This window comes from Benincasa hispida, chromosome 3 (genome assembly GCF_009727055.1).
Source record: "Benincasa hispida cultivar B227 chromosome 3, ASM972705v1, whole genome shotgun sequence".
NCBI classification, from domain to species: domain Eukaryota; kingdom Viridiplantae; phylum Streptophyta; class Magnoliopsida; order Cucurbitales; family Cucurbitaceae; genus Benincasa; species Benincasa hispida.
This window is the reverse complement of record NC_052351.1, coordinates 23,431,639-23,451,456: the sequence shown is the minus strand read 5'-3', so window position 1 is coordinate 23,451,456 and position 19,818 is coordinate 23,431,639. Positions and strand designations below refer to the sequence as shown.

The following is a 19,818-nucleotide window of genomic DNA, read 5'->3' as shown; positions in this document are numbered from 1 at the left end:
GATAATTATGTTATAAATTTAATCTTTAATCCAATTTAATCATATTAAACAGAAATTAAAAGATTAAACCTATTTCTAATCATATTAGGAATATTATTAACATAGGTCTAGATGAAATTAATTTTAAACCATTCAAAATTAATTTAACCTATATTTGCATCAACCCTTTAATATGAATTTTAATTCTAATTTTATTAAACTTTTAACACTTATAAAAAATTAATGAAATAATTAAAACCTATACATGTATCTCATGACATACTTTAAAAAATTCTAACAATTATAATATTACTAAAATGGTGTCATGCTCCATGCATCTTCATTTTCATTGCATTATACATAACCTAAAGTAATTAAAAAAAATTATAACATTTATCCATCTATCCATACTATATATTATAACACTTATAATATAAAATGATGCATGGATATATTATAAATACATGCAATCATATAATATAACAATTATATTAGTTATGATACATGTGCATGCTTAATTAAATCATGCAACTATATAATATAATATTTATATTAAAATGATGCATGAAATAATTTTTATCCTATGGTGGAATTCTTATACTATATGACATACACTATGCAATATTATAAATAAACCATACATCACATATATAGTAAATATAAAAAAAATATTGGATCGAAATTGGCATCTTAAACATTAATTAAATTAATATAACACTTATATTAATTTAATTAATGAAAAATAAATAAATAAAATTAATTATTACAAATTAATAAATAAAAATCGAATAAATTCGAAAAAAGTCCCAAAAAAATGCTCCAATTGTTGCACAACAGCCTCGAAGCCACGATCATGAATAGTCCTTGACGTGCACACAAACTTCCAAAGCGTTGCAACGCTCTTTGCCAGCTTTGTGACACTGGCTTTTTGGGTTATTGTAGTGTCATAATGCTTCACACAACGTTGCAACGCTACGGCTGGAGCCTAGCGACGCTGAGCCTTCTGCTTTACAGTGTAGGGTGAGCGTGCTTTCTTCCTTATAGTGTAGGATGAGCGTTGCAATGCTCTAGCCTTATGCTCTATGCAGAAAACTTCCTCTGCTTCGCCCGTTCATTTGATTTAATCTGTTCTTGCTCTAAAATTCTCCAAATCGAAGCTGAAACCTCAACAACATGGACAACAATATAGACTCGATTACAAGAATTAAATGCCCAAAATTACAATGGACCCTTACAAATCGACTCAATAAAGCAGTAAATTTCTATGCCAATTTTGAAAGCATCCAATGTGCAAAAACCTGAACATTCAACATTCAAATTGCATAACATTTACCCACCAATACTCTGAATTAAAGATAAAAAAAAGAAATTTAAAGATTTGAGATGGCTCTGATACCAAATGAAAAGATTGGAATTCCCTAGTGGAAGTAATTGGATGTCGTTGTCTCTTAATTCTGTTTTACAGAACATACAACATATTTCAAAGTAATAAAAACACAAGGATAGAAATACTAATCTAAAGCATGCTTGAACTATGAAAATGGAGAGAGGAGAAGAGGGAAGAGATATCATACTTTTGAAGCACCGTCTTCTTGCTTTCTCTCCACAACACATCTTCTTCTCTCGATCTCACGAACCCAACACCATGAACACAACAAGAAGAAATGGGACAACACCATGAGATCTTCCTCATTATTCTTAGAGACGAGAATCATGCAGAGTTTCATGGCTTGCACCTAATATTGGTAAGAGGGGAGAAAGAGAGCTTGAGAAACCACAAAGAGACTAAGAGGAAGAAAAGATCGTATCTCTCTCTCCTATTTTTTATTTATATTTTTTCACATTTCTTGAGAGGTTGAGGGGGTTGAGGGAGTTATCAAAACAACTCCTTCCGCCTTTTATTTAAAAATATAAAATTCAAATAATTTAAAATTTAATAATATATATATTAACTAACTTAATATATATAAATATTGAACTATATGTTTTATCATATTTGACATACCTATAGTTTATATTATATTACATATAATATAACCTATGGTTTATATATATATAAATCACATTCATATAAATTAATATTTGAATCACATTCAAATAACAACCTCTATCATCAAACTATATAGTTTCAATATGAATCATATTCACATTAATTTTAACATAGAGTTTCTATATTAATCATATGCATATAATTAATATTTGAATCAAATTAAAATATTTATTTCTCATAAAACTATATAAATTTAATATGAATCATATTCATATTAATTTTAATATATAGTTTTTATATGAATCATATTCATATATATAATATTTTAAACATATTCAAATATTTATTTCTCTCATCAAACTATATAAAGTATCAACGTACATTATACTTTATAATGTATCAACATACATTTTACTTTATAACGTATCAACATACATTATTTAATTGTATCTTATACAATTAATTTCCTTTAATTAATTTGAACAATTCAAATTGAACCAAAATTAATTTGATTCTCATTAATCCTTATTGAGCTAATAAAGGGACCTTATGGACCTATAGATTGAAGCACCAATGATACTCGATTAATCAATTAAACTCTGTAATTAAATTAATCGACCTTCATTAACTGTCGACACTCCACTAAAGATCGACAACTATACTATTCACACTATAGATATTTTTTTTTTTATCCATTAGATATAACCAATCAACAACGCGTTGACCCTTCATAAATTGCTCATAAGTAAAGTTGGATCAGATTACTATTTTACCTCTAGAGTTACATTTAAATTCTTAAGTACCACTGATCCCTCTAATGAATAATTAGTCATAGTCCAACTATAATTGAACTCCTCTCAGGCTAGGAGAAGGTGATGCATTTCATTATTCAAGCCCTGGAATCAACCCTTAAGGGAGCAATTTATCTACTTACCCTAACAATAGGGAAGGAGTGAATTCCTTCTTGTGTACCTGTGTTTCCAACTCTCTAATTAGACGAATCCCCAAAGTGATAGACTTATTGAGTTGGCGAATCTTGCTACTCTTACCCATACAAATCGAAGGACCACCCTCATAGGCAGGAGTTCACAACTGACTCAGGATTCAAGTCAAGTCACCTATGGTCATCTTGGTGAAATGTAAGTCTATTCTAGTAACGGTGTTATAAAGAGAGACTATGCATTTCGTGGTTTGGTATTATACAAAATCTTTATATAGAATACCCCCCTCACATATCTTCACATGAATGATCTGAATTAGATCATTTGTAGCACTTTGCAACAATTGTAACAACTACAAAGCAGGCTGTATTAGTAGTATTACCAAGATAAGACACTCAACCTTATCCATATAATACAGACGATTTAGATTATTACTAAAACAAGATCCTCTTGTATGTCTCCATATACATGTTTAAGTCACGTCATATAATCTTGGATCTTTGTATAATGGATTATAGCATATAAAACTAATCAACCATTGATTCAAATAACATGTAACTACGAGGCTTTAGGGTATACATCCCAACATCTAACAAGCTCCATAATGGTTCTGGTGAGCCTTTCAGCAACAACATTTTGTTGTGGGGTATATCTCACAGTCTAGTGTCTTGTAATGCCATTTTCTCTAAAAATTTTGTTAAACTCTTCTCCACAAAACTCCAAATCATTATCAGTTCTAAGAAATTTAATTTCTCTTGAGGATTGCTTTTCAATCATAAGTTTCCATTATTTAAATTTTTCTAGAACAAGATCTTTAGTGTTTAGGAAAAATATCCAACTTTTCTAGAAAAATCATCAGTAAAAGTTAGGAAATACCTTGAATCACTCAATGAGGGAGTTGGTGATGGTCTCCATAAGTCAGAATTTATATAGTCAAGTATTCCCTTGGTTGTATCTTGGTCTTTTGTGAAACTTTGTCTTACAGTCTTGCCAAGAATACATTGTTCACAGAACCTCAGATCTTCACTAACATTTTTATGCAGAACCCCTTGTTTAGAGAGAATTTATGAACCTTTTTGGTTGATGTGAGACAATCTTTTGTGCCATAAGTCTTTTTCTGTAGGATTTACATTTGTATCAACTAGGGCAGTGTGAGACATTTCCACACCATTAATGATGTAAACACCTTTCCTTTCTCTCTAGTTAGAAAAACTTTGGAGTCTTTTATTATTTGAAAAGTGTCCCTTATTCCTTTGTTTTCACAACTTATAGCATTTAGCATACCCAATGAGAGTAGATTTCTTTTCAAGGCAGGAACATGTCTTACATTTCTTATGAGCTTTTCTGATGCATCCTTCATTTTGAGAAAAATGGATCCAATGCCTATGATCTTGCAAGCATTGTTGTTCCTATGTAGATAGATCCTCCATTATAAGGCTTGTATGCTGTAAATCAGCCCTTAGAGGGTGTCATATAGAATGAATACCCTGAGTCTAAGACCCAATCTTGAACTCTTTCCTCAATATTCTGAGTTTATCTCTGATTTGAGGTTGCAAGTATTGAGGTTGATGCCCTAAATCTTGTGTTCTTGTAGTTTATAATTGGATTTGTACAAACAATTTATTTAACTAATAAAATAAGAGGTATTTTATTTGACATTTAGTTGTATTAACCCAAAAATCAATAAACTAAGATCCAAGGTTATCTATTGTAACTTAAACACGTGTGTAGAGATATACAAGTGGATCATATTTAAGTGATAACCTGAACGATTTGTAGTAGTTGGATAATGATGGGTACCTTGCCTTGGTGACATTACGAATACGACTCGCTTTATTGTCGTTACAATCGCTGTAAACTACTACAAATGATCTTATCCTAATCATTCATGTGGCGACATATGAGTGGGGGTATTCTATACGAAGAGTTTGTATAAGATCAAACCACAAATCAATAGTCTTTATATAACACCATTGTTAGAAGAAACTTATATTTCACTAGGATGACCATAGGCGACTTGACCTGAATCCTGAGTGAGTTGTGAACTCCTATCTATGAAGGTGGTCTTTTGATCTACATGGGTAAGAGTGGCCAATTTTCTCGACTCAACATGTCTAGCATTTTAGGGATTCGTCTAATTGGGGAGCTGAGAACGCAGCTACACTAGAAGGAATTTACTCATTCCTTAGTGTTAGGATAAGTAGAGAAATTTCTCCCTTATTGTAGCTTAAACATGTATAAGACTGGATACATTATCCTGATGTCACTACGAGTATGGCTAAAAAATGTGCGGGGTGTTATATTCTTCCCTCCTCAAAGAACTTTCGTCCTTGAAAGTTCATTCTTGAAAAAGCTCTGGGTACTGGGCCTTCATCTCATCCTCTCGCTCCCAGGTAGCTTCCCTGAACTGGTGATTCTGCCATAAGACTTATACAAAAGTAATTTCCCAGCAGCGCAACGTTTTTACCTCTCTTGCAAGGATCTCTATAGGCTTCTCCTCGTAGCTCAAATTGTATTCAACTATAAGGGCTCGTAGTTAAATACATGGAACGAGTCTGTCAAATACTTCCTTAACATTGAAACATGGAAGACATTATGAACTGAAGACAGTGCTGGGGGTAATGCCAACCGATAAGCTATGGGGCCAACTCGTTCCAGGACCTCGAAAGGTCCAATGAATCTCGGACTTAACTTTCCCTTCCTGCCAAACCTCAGAATACCTTTCATGGGTGCCACTTTTAAGAACACTTTCACACTAGTCTCAAATTCCAGGTCCTTACGTCTTACATCGGCATAACTCTTCTGTCTGCTCTAAGCTGTTTGCATACGAGCCCTGATCTTTTGTATTGCCTCATTCGTGGTCTGCACCAATTCAGGTCCTAACAATTTCCTCTCTCCTACTTCTTTCCAACACACAAGGGACTTGCAACTCTTCCCATATAGAGCCTCAAAGGGTGACATCCCAATAGTGGACTAGTAGCTGTTATTATAAGCAAACTCCATTAAGTGCAAGTAAGCATCTTAGCTTCCTGAAAATTCTATGGCACAAGCACGCAACATGTCTTCCAGTATCTGATTCAATCTCTCTGTCTGCCCATCAGTTTGAGGGTGGAAAGCTGTATTGAAGTCTAACGGGTCCCCAAAGCTGCCTAGAGAATTTTCCAGAAGTTAGACGTGAAACGAGGGTCTCTGTCCGACACGATAGACACGGGCACTCCATGCAATCTCACCACCTTCTTCATGTATATCTGTGCCCACTTATTCACTGAAAAAGTGGGCTTCCCAGGTATGAAATGTACTAATCATAAGTCTGTCTACAACGACCCATATCACAGTGAAAACTTTGACTGTCCGAGGCAACCCCACGATGAAGTCCATAGACACATGCTCTCATTTCCATTTTGGTACAATCAATGGTTGTAACAAGTCTACTGGCTTCTACCTTGGGGCTTTCACTTGCTGGCATACCAAGCACTTACTGACAAAATTTGCAACCTCTTTTTTCATATCATTCCACTAGTAATAACGTTTCAGGTCTTGATACATCTTGGTACTGCCGGGGTGAATCGAAAATAAGGAACTATGAACCTTTGACAACAACTCATCTTTAATATCACTAACTGCTGGCACGCACAAACGCCCTTGATAAAGAAGGCCACCTTTCGCTGAAACTGAGAATTCGCCATCCTGGCCTGACTCCATCCTATAAACTCTCTCTTCCAGGTAAGAGTCGTCTCGCTGTGCATCAATAATCTTCTGCCTTAGACTCGGTCGCACCGACAACTATGCTAACTGTGCAGTAACCTTTCCCACGGCCACTGCAATCTCTGCCCTCTCCAGTTCCCTGCACAAGTGAGCCTGTCTGGTATTGAGGGCTGCTGAATGGGCCACCTTTATGCTTAGAGTATCTACCACTACATTTACTTTTCTCAGATGGTACGAAATTTCACAGTCATAATCCTTCACCAGTTCCCACCACTTTCTTTGCCTCATGTTTAATTCTTTCTGAGTGAAAAAGTACTTCAAATTCTTGTGGTCGGTGAAGATCTGTATCTTCTCTCCATATAAGCAATGTCTCCAGATCTTGTGAGCAAAAACCACTGCTGCTAACTTCAAGTCGTGTGTGGGATAATTCTGTTCATGCTTCTTTAGCTGACGTGAAGCGTAAGCAACTACTCTACCCTGCCGCATCAATACGCATCCCAACCCCTTCTTGGATGCATCACTATAAATGACAAAACCACCTGATCCATTCTGGTACTGTAATAACTGGGGCTGAAACCAGCCTCTGCTTGAAGTCCTGGAAACTGTTTTCACAAGCCTCATTCCAAACAAATGGTGCTCCCTTTTGGGTCAACTGAGTTAATGGGGTGGCTATGCGAGAGAAGTCCTTTATAAATTGTCTATAGTAGCTTGCTAACCTCAGGAAACTGCGCATCTCACTGACTGTGGTTGGACGAGCCTAACTCGTAACTACCTCAACCTTTGCAGGATCCACAGAGACATCTTCCTTCGATACTACATACCCTAGGAAGGACACTTGCTTCAACCAAAATTCACATTTAGAAAAATTAGCTTATAGCTTATTGGCCCTCAACGTCTCCAAAACTTTCCGCAAATACTCCTCATGCTCGGCCTCTATCTTGGAATAAATCAAGATGTCATCAATAAAAACAATCACAAAGGTGTCAAGGAATTTCTTGAACACCCTATTCATCAAATCCATGAACATTGCTGGTGCATTCGTTAGACCGAACGACATCACTATGAACTCATAATGTCCATACCTCAAACGAAAAGTTGTTTTGGGTATGTCACTGTTCTTTATTCTCAGTTGGTGGTATCCTGACCGGAGATCAATCTTAGAGAATACCGTAGCTCCCTGCAACTGGTTAAACAAATCATCGATCTTGGAAAGAGGATACTTGTTCTTGACGGTCACCTTGTTCAGCTCTCTGTAATCAATGCATAGACGTAACGATCCATCATTCTTTTTCACAAACAAAACACCCCATGGTGACACGCTAGGGTGTATGAAACCCTTGTCCAACAACTCCGGCAATTGGACCTTCAGTTCCTTTAACTTTGTCGGGGCCATGTATGGAGCCTTCGAAATAGGGGTTGTGCCTGGCTCCAATTTAATGGAAAAATCTATCTACCGCTGCGGGGGGCAGTCCGAGAAGATCTTCTGGAAAAACGTCTAGAAAATCCCTCACTACTGGCTCCAAAGTCAAGGTGACTTCATTCTCTCTAGTGTCCACTACACTGGCCACAAAGCCCAGGCTCCTTGGTCGAATAGTCTACTGGCCTTCAATGCGGAAATCACTTTGGGTAGGACTATGGTCCCAACCCCGTTAAACTTAAAACTGGCTCTGGTAGGAGGGTTAAAGATGACCTCCTTACGGGAGCAATCTATGCTGGCATGATTAGCAGCTAACCAATCCATGCCCAATATCACATCAAAATCGCGCATATCTAAAATTATCAAGGTTACATCTAATGCATGATTGGCTACCTCTAACTGACATGCTTTTATCTTTTCTATAGCTAACATGATCTATCTTGATGGAGTGGAAATGGACAATGCAAATGGCAAAGGTTCTGAGTCTAACATGGCATGCCTCACAAATACATCAGATATAAACGAGTGCGAAGAGCCAGAGTCAAATAAAACAAGAGCATGGCGTCCCAAAATGGGCAGTGTACCTGTCACCACGATACTTGACTTCTCGGCCTCACGCCGAGTGGTAGAAAACACCCTATCCTGCTGTTGCTGGCGGCTCAGGCCTCCTTGGAACGAACTTACGGGCTAGCCCTTATGATTAGACGCATTCCTCCTCGGGCACCTATCTTGACATATGCCCCTTCTGGCCACATCAAAAATAGATCCTAGAGCCGGCTAAACAACGTCTCCAGTGTTTCTTACCACAAATGGTACATATCGGCCTATCTTCTCTGCCAGTCACAGCCTAGAAACCCTGTTGTCCCCACTGACGTGAAGCATTCACTGTGTTCTAGTTCCTCTGCTGATGTTCAGAAGCCCTGTGTTCAGCCTTCCTTTTCTGACCTACGGAGGTCCCAATCCTAAGCGACCTCCTGTATTTCTCTCCCACCTGGGAGTCAGCATCAATCCTCACGGCGGCCCGTAGTGCCACAGCATACGTCTTGAGATCCAAGGCATGCACCATCCCTCGCAGTCCACTCCTCAAGCCCTGGATGAATCTCTCTCACTGCCTCGGTGGCTATTAGTTCAGGAGTATAGCGAGACAGCTTATCGAATTATTGCTCGTATTCCTCCACCGACATAACCTCCTGCCTCAAGTTCAAGAATTCTACCTGTTTATTGTATCGGGTGTTGGCCGAGAAATACTTCTCATAAAAGCGTTCCTTGAAATGCTCCCAGGTTGCAAGTTCACCACCAGTATCAATCATCTTTTCTACTGAACACCATCAGATTTCTGCGTTACCAGTCAACATAAAGGCTGTACATTGAAGCTTGTGCCCTTTCGGGCACCTCATAAAATGGAATATTGTCTCAATAGATGACAGCCACATCTCTGCATTGATGGGGTCCCCCAACGATCCATCAAAGGGGCGAGGGTCATACTTCTGGAAATCCCTCAAGTGTTTAGCCTCAAGAGACAAGCCATGCATGTCTCTGTCCTGCGGTTGGGTTTGTCGTAATACTTGGGTGGCACCGGTTCCTCCTGAGCCTGGGTTTGGGCAGTTTGTCCTTCCATCGTGCTACAGATCAGTTCCTGCAGCTTTTCCATTAGAGCAGATGCAACAGCTTCACTAATTCTGGCTTCCTTCGCCTTTTCATCAACTTGGGTCACAGGCAGATTTGGAGCTGCCGGAATAGTCTGGCTACTCTCAGCTCTCTCTGCTTGCATTTCTTCTCTAGTTGTCTTTCTTGTTCTAGGTTTAGGTGTCATGTCTTGTCATAAATTCGTATGTTAACTAACTATTTTTGGGTCTTTCTCAGACATCATGCATTTAAAACACTACATCACTGTTCTCATATATGCATTGAAACTTTCATTAGTAGAACGTACTTGACGATGACGAGGGATCCATTACTGGGCCACAGGGACTATTAGACTTATGTAGTAAGTCAGTCTACAGAACCTAAAATATGGGCTCTGATACCAACTGTAACGACCCGACCCCCTAGGACTTAAGTTAGGCCGTTACTAAAATACATCCATGCATGGAACTTAAAACGACACTCCTTTATGATGAAATAAATGTTAAATAGATAAGGGAAGTTAGAAGTCCTTTATTAAATGTAAATGTTAAAAATAATAGTGGAATACCCATAAATCATAAAGGTTGATAAATAAATATGAAAAAAACAATTCTTAATAATAAGTTTCAAACATCAAACTAAACATTAAGAGAAGCATGAAAAGAACTCTAAATCTCATGATGCGGAAGCGTAAAAACTAGTCCTAATGGCTCGATCACGAATTCTGCTTGTCTATCGCTGGTGCATCTCTACCCTTACTTGAAACAACAACATGAGAAAGAATTAGTATAAAATACTCAGTAAGTAACCCCACTACTAGAGTCAGGCTGGGCATCTATGTCCTCTAGATACCCACCTCTGGCACATATACACATGAAACAAGAAGGAGATTGAGTCCTATCCTACTGTAGTTAAGTATGCCCACTACCTCTGGTGAATCTCGAAGGAGACACAAACTGGTGAATCCCAAACGAAACACAAACTGGTGAATCCGGAAGGAAACACAAATTGATGAATCCCAAAGGAAACACGAACTGATGAATCCCAAAGGAAACACAAACTGGTGAATCCCGAAGGAAACACAAACTGATGAATCCTAAAGGAAACACAAACTAGTGAATCCCGAAGGAAACACCAACTGGTGAATCCCGAAGGAAACACAAAATCTAATGGCCGTCTAACTAATCAGTAAGGACATTCACATAGTCTCAACATCAAAATCATCACTGTACGAATCTATGACATACATATAATCCTCACACTATGGCTCTATCACATACACATATACCTCAACATCATGGTTCTGCAATATACATATATACCTCAGATCAAATACAATCATATGGAAGTACATACCATCTCATACTAGCATTCAAGTGTCTATGTGCATATTTAAATAATTCAGATCTCATGCCAGATCATACTTTGATTCAGATCAACCTATCAATTTATCATGCTAACATTCTGCCATAACATACATTTATCATACTAGCGTACAACAAAAGCTTGGCCCGTAGGAAGTTTCAGTGGTAAGATTACTTGCCTTAATCGAAAATCCACAGATAAAATCAGACAACCAAATGATGACAGCGGTTTGAAGTAACGACCCTAACATACAAATACAACCATTAAATTTCAGTCCAACAATAATTGTGAAACCTCATATTCAAATCCAAAATATCCAAAAGCTTACCCCAAGAAACTTAATCAACAACCACTCCCAAGATTTCAACTCCAAAATCTTCTCCTAACAGATTCTAATTCCAACAAACAACGATTTAGGACCTTCAAAACATGAATTAAATGATTATTTAATCCAATAATCAATGGGTGTCAAAATCCTTCAAGAAATCCATCTCACAACATTGACCTTGCCTAAATCTAAGATCTGTTCAAAACCAAGAGTCGGCAGCGAAAATTGGCGAAGGGAGTTGAATGGCGGCCCCGTGACAAAAACTCGAGTAGTCCATTGGACAAATCTAAGGTGGTAGACCGGCGGCGCGAGGGTTTGCAGGGCTGGATGGAGGAGTGGCGCGCGACTGCGAACGGACGACTCCTCCAGCTAGGAGAGATCGGCGCGACTCAGACGGATGGCTCCTCCGGTTCAGGCTCGAAGAAGGCGACGGTGCGACTCAGACGCTGGACTGAGGAGGGTATGGGGGAGGTTGCACGGCGAGGTCTGTGGTGGCCGAAGGGAGAATCGTCAGCGAGTGATGAGTAATTGGTGTTTGGGCAGTGAGGGAGGCGACGAAAACTGGTTCAAAGATGAGGGTAGGGGTTTCTTTTGCGAGAGGAAGAAGGAGAAATGCTTGATTTTAAAAAGAATAATAATAATTATTATTATAATAACTAAAAAGGAAATAGTATAATTATATTTAATTCATTTCCTTATTCCACTTTATACTATTAAATTCTTTTCCTTTTCAAAAGAAAATTAATTCCTACCATTAATTTTCAAATTGAATTTCAAAATTGAATAAACGCCAGCACTTAAATTCCTACACTTATACTTGAAGTCCAAAATTCTAAAAAATGTCCTCCAACTAATTACAATTACTGAAATTCCAAATAATAAAGTTACTGAAATTACATTATTACTAAAAAATGTGCAGGGTGTTACATAGTTCATGCGGCAACTTCTTGCCCGTGAAATGACGATGTGGGTTAGAACTGGGCACACTGTCTCGGTTCTTGCAAGCAATGGGAGGTCTCTAGTTAACTTTATAGAATAAATTCATTTTACTAGAAAATATGTATGTAATTCCTGGTTTAAAAAGGAATCTAATTTCTGTAAAGTGTTTACTTGAACAATCTTATTGTATCAACTTCCATGTAAATAAAGTGTTTATTTCGAAAAATGGCATTAATATTTGTTCTGCTAAACTGAAAAGCAATCTTTATGTGTTAAGACTGTTAGCAACTAAAGCCCTCCATAATACTGAAATGTTTATAATTGTTGTAACTCAACATAAAAGACTTAAAATTTCTCCTAAAGAAAATGCCCAACTTTAGTACCTAAGATTAGGACACATCAATCTCAATAAAATTGAAAGATTGGTGAAGAATGGACTTCTAAGCGAATTAGAAAAAAATTCGTTACCTGTGTGTGAGTCATGCCTTGAAGGCAAAATGACTAAAAGACCATTTACTAGAAAAGGTCACAGGGCAAAAGAACCTTTAGAGCTGGTACATTTAGACCTCTGTGGTCTGATGAATGTTAAAGCAATGAGAGGTTTTGAATATTTCATCACTTTTATTGATGATTATTCAAGATATGGGTATGTTTATTTAATGCAACATAAGTTTGAATCTTTTTAAAAGTTCAAAAAATTCAAGGCTAAAGTTGAAAATGCATTAAATAGAACTATTAAGACATTTCGATTTGATCGAGGTGGAGAGTTTATGGATCTGACATTCCAAAAGTATTTGATAGAACATGGAATTGTATCCCAACTTTCAGCACCTGGTACACCTTAGTAGAATGATGTATCCGAAAGGAGAAATCGAACCCTGTTGAACATGGTTCGGTTTATGATGAGTTACGCCTCGCTTAACTTTGGAGTTCTTATGATTGAGTCACCGAAAAGAAAGGTGCACCTTGTTGGTATAGGTAGTAACTTTCAATTCTTTTAAGCCTTTCTTAACCATACTTTCATGTTCTCAGGATCTCTCTCATTCAGATGTGATATCGGTTCATTCATATACCCCTCCTGAACTTGGGTCGTTACATATACTTTGTATTTTAGTTTGACTTTTACATTGTACACCCCATTAGCTTTAAGTCAAGTGGGAGATTGTTGGGGTTGATGCCTTAAATCTCGTAGGGTCCTATAGTTTGTAATTGTATTGTACAAACATTTTATTTATTTAATAAAATATGTGATATTTTATTTCAAAATTAGTTGCATAAATCACAAACCAATAAACTAACATCCAAGCTAAAATTGTAGCTTAAACATGTATGTAGAGACATAGAGGTGGATCATGTTTAAGTGATAACCTAAATGGTCTGTAGTAGATGGATAAGGCTGAATACCTTATTCTGGTGACATTACAAGTATGATCCGCTTTGTAGATGTTACAATTGTTGGAAAGTGCTACAAATGATCTAATCTTGATCATTCATATGGAGATATGTGAGCACAGATATTCTATATAAAAGAGCTTGTATAAGACCAGACCACAAAATGTTTAGTCTCATTATATAACGTCGTTCATAATAGAGACTTACATTTCACCAGAATGACTATAGGTAATATGACTTAAATACTGAGTGAGTTGTGAACTCTTGCCTATGAAGGCGGTACTTTGATTTGTATGGGTGAGAGTGGCCAGATTGTCGCCTCAACAAGTCTACCATTTTTTAGATTCATCTGATTGGGAAGTTGGGAACACAGTTATACAAGAAGAAATTCACTCATTTCTCAACGTCGGGGCAAATAGATAAATTTCTTCCTTAAGGGCTGATTCCAAGGCTTGAAAAATGTGGCGTCATACCCTTTCCTGACCTGAGAAGTGTTTGGTCGTAGTTGGACTATGATTTATTGTTCATTAAATGGATTAGTGACACTTAAGGAGTTAGATGTAACTACAGGGGCAAAATGATAATTTAGGTCCAGCTATACTTGAAGGGTCATTTTTTTTAGTACGTCAAATAATCATCCTTATTTATTGAATAAATATATCCTAATATGTTAGAGTGATTGATGTCATTTGACTTTTAAAAATTACTTTTTTTTTTTTATCAAACTATGAGATAATTTTAAAATTAAGATTTCATTAATAGCAACAAACAACACACGTAAATAATTTTAAAATAATCAATATTTTCAAAATAAATAAATTATAAATGATTTTTTTAGTCAAATTTGTGGCTAATAAAAAAAATTGCTAAGATAAATTGATATGATTTCCAATTAAAAAAATTTGAATTTTCAACATTTTCTATAAAATTCATAAAAACGTGTATTGGTTGTGATTCCTTAATGGTAATTATAAATCAAAGAAGTTAACAATAAATCTTTACTAAAATAAAACCTTAATGACTAAAAGTGATTTTTAAGTCTTAGTATTTTCTCAAGAAAGAAGTGAAACTCTTAAATTCAGCTCTCACAGTGGATTGGTGACAGTAAATGTGAAAAGCAGAAGTTGTAAGAATTAGAAAGGTGATAGAAAAGTGAGAAGAACTATTTTGATTTGATAAGAAGAAGATGACGACGACGACGGAATCTGGGCGAATAAAAAATTGGAAGAAAATGGCAATCCTCACCACCACTAAGCTAAAACCTTTTGCGCGTTCTGGCTTCTACACGACCATATGAACATATTTCTACTGTTACTCTTTTCCATTTCTTTGTACTCTAAAAAATTGTTCTTTTCTTCCCATTTGATTTTAATGGGTTTGCTTCTGTCTCCATCATTCACTAGATATTATCTAAGCATTAATTTAATGCAATGAGATTGGTGAACCCTTCTCGGTCTTTATGCTAATTCGCCCATCTCAATTTGGTATTTTCTGAGAGATACGGAAAGAATCGCCGAGATTCTTCTACTCAATGGTGCTTTGGATCGGAGCAACCCCTTCTTTCTTACCTGCGTATTCTTAACTCTCCTACCAATCTCTTCCAAATGGTCACTATATTTTCGGGTTTCTGATGTTTTCTTTGCTGGCATTGCTTAATGGAACTTGTTTTCACCAAATGGGTGTCCGGGTTTTTCCTCTGCTGTTGTCTTATCTCCTCTCAAGCATATTCAGGTAGGCCCCCAATGATTTTAATTTATCCAGTTTCGGCTCAGTGCTCTAACATGGTTATTCATCATTTTATCTTTGATTCAAGTGGAGGGAATTCTTGGAGATGATAAAATCAGAGGAGTGAACTTGGGAGGATGGTTGGTCATTGAAGGTTGGATTAAGCCTTCACTTTTTGAAGGCATTCCCAATGGGGACATGCTAGTGAGTTTCACTTTTCTTTTTGGTCATGTTTTGTTCTGTTGCATCGTTGGATGCAATCCAAGTCTTCAAGATAGCTCAGTTGGTAGGCTTGTGGTATTATACAGGATGGAGCTGTTGTTCAATTGAGGTCAGTAACATTGCAGAAGTTTGTTAGCGCTGAGAATGGAGGAGGAACAGGTGTTACAGTCGATAGAGATGCAGCATCTTCATGGGAAACCTTCAGGGTCAGATGCACAATCAGATTGTTCTATCTAATTCAAACTCAATATTAGTATTTGACAAGAGAACTGCGTTAGTTGTTAGTTATATCTTATTAATATAGGCTAATTATAAATGTAGTTCTTGAATTTTGATAAATGTAGGTGTGAATTTAATCCCTATATATTTTGAGAAGTTTCAAATTTTGAAGTGTGATTCTAGGAATTTTCTGTCAAAATGAATAAAAAAGAGGGTCTTCTTCGGCCTGAGACTTGTTGATCATGAGAGATATTGAGTTCACTTGAGAAAGATGGGACTATTATATCGATGAATAATTTTAAAGAAGTTGTCTTAAATTGGGAAAGGTTGAAGATTGTTAACCAACACTAGTTTTCAATTTTTATGTCGGTGCAATTCCAAGCCACCTTATATCTAGCCTTTGGAACTAGTTCATCTCTAACAACTGCCAAAAAACAAGGTGGGTTGGGGTTTCTTTCTCAATCTTAATGATGTTAACTAAATGGTGAATGATGTGACATGTCTTTTGGTTGATTTAGATAGGTGAGAGCTAATATTTAGATGAATCATTTCCTAGAGCCCGTGGCAGAGAGTACATTAAGTGGAGCTAGAAAAGGTTGTTATATATGGAATGGAATTTGGGCATCCAACCACCTTGCCTGTTGCTTCTAATCCTCAATATTCAACAACCAATTTCTTGACTCCTATGTTTAAGATGCTTAAAATTTTTTTTACATAGAATCAATTCAACAAAACCTGAACCAAACTATGTTTGTTTAATACAAGAAATTCCTTTTCCTTTGTGACCTGCAAGTGTTATCCCTTTTTTCTTTCTTGCAGTTATGGAGAGTCTCTGCATCAGAATTTCAGTTCCGTACTTTCCTTGGGCAGTTTCTAACATGTGATGGGCTGGGATGCTCGGCAGCAGCTCAATCACCCAGGAACGCTGCAACTTTTGTTGTTGAAAGGAACGGCAATAGAGTGCACCTAAAACTTAAGAGTGGAGTCTATCTACAGGTATCATATATCATATCTATACTTTATTTTAGGTTTAAGTATGAACATGTTTATTGTAGTTTCTGTGTATATTTCTGTGTGGTTTCCATGATTTTCAGAATAAAAGAATTGCAAAAGTAGTGATTAGTGAAGCAACTAGCAAGGCTTTATAACGAGCCACTCAGCTTCCACAACTCATGAAAAGATATACTTCACTTTCAATTCTTGTCAATAATTTTACTTTATATTTTAGTACTCTACATCTTGCCTAATTGCCTGCTTGTACCTAATCTGAGATTCTAATAGTTCAACTGGATTGCATATGCTCTACTTTTAGGCTATGATAACAAATCAGCTGACAGCTGACTATCCAGGGAAGCCAGGATGGGATGACAATGCTGCCACTTTTGAAATGATTGTTTCAAACAACCTGCATGGAGATTACCAACTTGCAAATGGCTATGGAAAGGATGAGGCAACTCGTGTTTATCAGGTAAATTCTATTGTTTGTAGCAATCTTAAGGTCTGTTAAACTTTTATTTTTGTTTGGGATTATGACTTTAGCAATAATAACGTGACATGATCTACAAACAGTATGTATGGAAAAATACTTGACCGTACCTAATAGAAGCTCCTGGGTATTATTCTCAATCATTATAAACTTCTTCATGCCAGCTTTCCAATAGATTGATCCCCATATATGGTCTTTCCTTCTCGTTGATGTAACTGCAGAGACATAGAAACAATTTCATCACTATAGACGACTTTAAATTTTTGTATAGACATGGAATAAACACAGTGAGAATTCCTGTTGGTTGGTGGATTGCTTTTGATCCTGATCCTCCTGCACCATTTATTGGTGGATCTTTGGAAGCGCTAGATAATGCATTCTCATGGGCACAGTAGGTCTTGTTTTCTAATTACTCTTTTCAGACTGTTTATTTTTCAGATCCACATTCTCTACTTAATTGTGCTGCCTGAAACCTGCGGTGCAGAGCCTATAACCTAATGTGCATAATTGACCTTCATGCTGCTCCTGGCTCCCAAAATGGGATGGAACATAGCGCAAGTAATGATGGTACAATAGGATGGCCCAATTCTCCTGCTTACATTTCTAAAACATTGGATGTAATAGACTTCTTAGCTTCAAGGTATTTTTCTGTCCTACTTTGAATTCTTTGGCACACTGATCCTTGTTACAATCTATCTGCTCATTTTACCCATACCTCCAATTCATACTTGAGAGTTCCCCCTCCACGTTATGCCTTTATCTCGAATGAGGTTCTTTCAAAAACCTATTGCAATGCTCTGCAGCAAATTCAACATAGTTTGACTTTGGTATGGTTCTCTCCTACATAATTAAGAAGACTTTTTTTTCTTTGTAGGTATGGAAAACATCCAGCCTTGCTTGGAATCGAACTCCTAAATGAACCGTCAGCAGATTTAGTTCCATTTGACACTGTGGTATCATATTACAAACAAGGATACAATATAGTCCGTAAATACTCTCCAACAGCTTATGTAATAATTTGCCAAAGAATTGGCAAAGCAGATCCTATGGAACTTTATCAGGCTAACATAGGATCTCATAATTTAGTGGTTGATTTGCATTACTACAATCTCTTTGATCCTTTCTTTGATCACTTGAGCCCCTCGGAAAACATAGAAATCATATACAAGAACAGGCAAACTCAAATACAGGCCTTAAACAGCGCAAACGGTCCCCTCATCTTCATTGGTAAGCCTCAGACCTCAGTCTCTTTACTTTTCATTTGTTTCTGATATCAACTTCCAAGATTTAATCTGAATGAAAGTATTTTTAATTTTTCACAACTTTTTTGAGTTTTTTGCTTTGTATATTACATTTTTCCCCCTAATGTACCATGATTTTCCTTTAGTTCCGATGTCAAATTTAGCACTTATTTTTAAGTACTTAGAAAGTCAATCCAAATGTACTGTTTAAGGTACGAAAGTAGATTAGGAGTCAAGAATAGTGATTTGTAAGAGATGAATATGATTAACAGGAGAATGGGCAAATGAGTGGAATGTGACAAACGCGTCTCAGGCTGATTATCAAAACTTTGGGAGGGCCCAGCTAGAGGTTTATAATGCAGCTTCTTTTGGATGGACTTATTGGACTCTCAAGAATGACAGGAAGCACTGGGATTTTGAATGGAACATCAAGAACAATTATCTTCAATTTGGTAGGTGATAACCAAGAATCTTTGTTTCAACTTTGATTGACAAATAAACACACCTGTGTTATATCCGGTCGCTCGATACTGTTCCCCATCCTGCATTTTGCTGCTTTTGAGTTACATCAATCATGTAATATGTCTAAATGGTGCAGGTGATTCACCCAACAGGGTTATTTTCAACTGTTGCTTGTTGGTTGCATTAGCATGTGGCTGGTTCCCTCACCTCCTGTTTTTGCTCTGAAATAAAACCATTGAATTGCAATTGCAGTCTTCAGGATCACACATTACCATTCATATCTTTTCTTTTTTTTCCAGAAGGAACATTTAAGTTCGCCTTTTTGCTTGCTTTATTTTATTTCTTCTTTTCCCACGTTGAAACCGACGGTCAATTGATTTAATATTGTAACAATGCATTCATTTTTTCTCCCCTTTTTTCCTTTTGATTCCTTTCTGATACATATGAACATGGAAATGGGCCTTCACTTGATATTCTGTTGCTTGATAAAACTTTGGAATAAGGACAAGAATTGATAAGTATGAAAAATTTCCCCAATGGCCCTATGATTCTCGGATTATATAGTTGATTTGTTACTGCTCAATAAATTAGTAAAGCAAGTAAAATGAACATAAATAAGCATGGAATATATTACCCTCTTTTGATTTAAATTCATACTTATTTTCAGTTCATGTAAATAGTCCATTTCTAGAGACTCTCCTTATCGTCACTTTTTGATGAATTCTCCTCGAATCTCCCTTCGACAGATTTATTAAAAAATTAGAGTGATTCTCAATTCATG

The 19,818-nt window shown here is 36.7% G+C and overlaps 1 protein-coding gene and 1 long non-coding RNA gene across 3 annotated transcripts; one reads left to right on the top strand and one right to left on the bottom strand.

Moving 5' to 3' along the window:
- Positions 1-788: 788 nt before the first annotated feature.
- Positions 789-17,586, bottom strand: LOC120072559. The gene is made up of 3 exons (XR_005480526.1): positions 17,445-17,586; positions 1,554-1,715; positions 789-1,136 (listed from the first exon to the last, which is right to left on the bottom strand). It is a non-coding gene; the product is annotated as an uncharacterized LOC120072559 (long non-coding RNA).
- Positions 14,805-19,448, top strand: LOC120072558 (probable glucan 1,3-beta-glucosidase A). Of its 2 annotated transcripts, none has more exons than XM_039024949.1 (10): positions 14,805-15,413; positions 15,496-15,611; positions 15,698-15,835; positions 16,668-16,844; positions 17,161-17,316; positions 17,556-17,725; positions 17,819-17,974; positions 18,209-18,561; positions 18,848-19,027; positions 19,174-19,448. In XM_039024949.1, the coding sequence occupies exons 1-10, from the start codon at positions 15,338-15,340 to the stop codon at positions 19,260-19,262; spliced, it is 1,611 nt and encodes a 536-aa protein (XP_038880877.1). In that variant the 5' UTR covers positions 14,805-15,337; the 3' UTR covers positions 19,263-19,448. The 2 variants fall into 2 exon arrangements, with proteins under 2 accessions (XP_038880877.1, XP_038880878.1); XM_039024950.1 differs by having other exon boundaries at positions 14,808-15,413; positions 15,716-15,835.
- Positions 19,449-19,818: the final 370 nt, after the last annotated feature.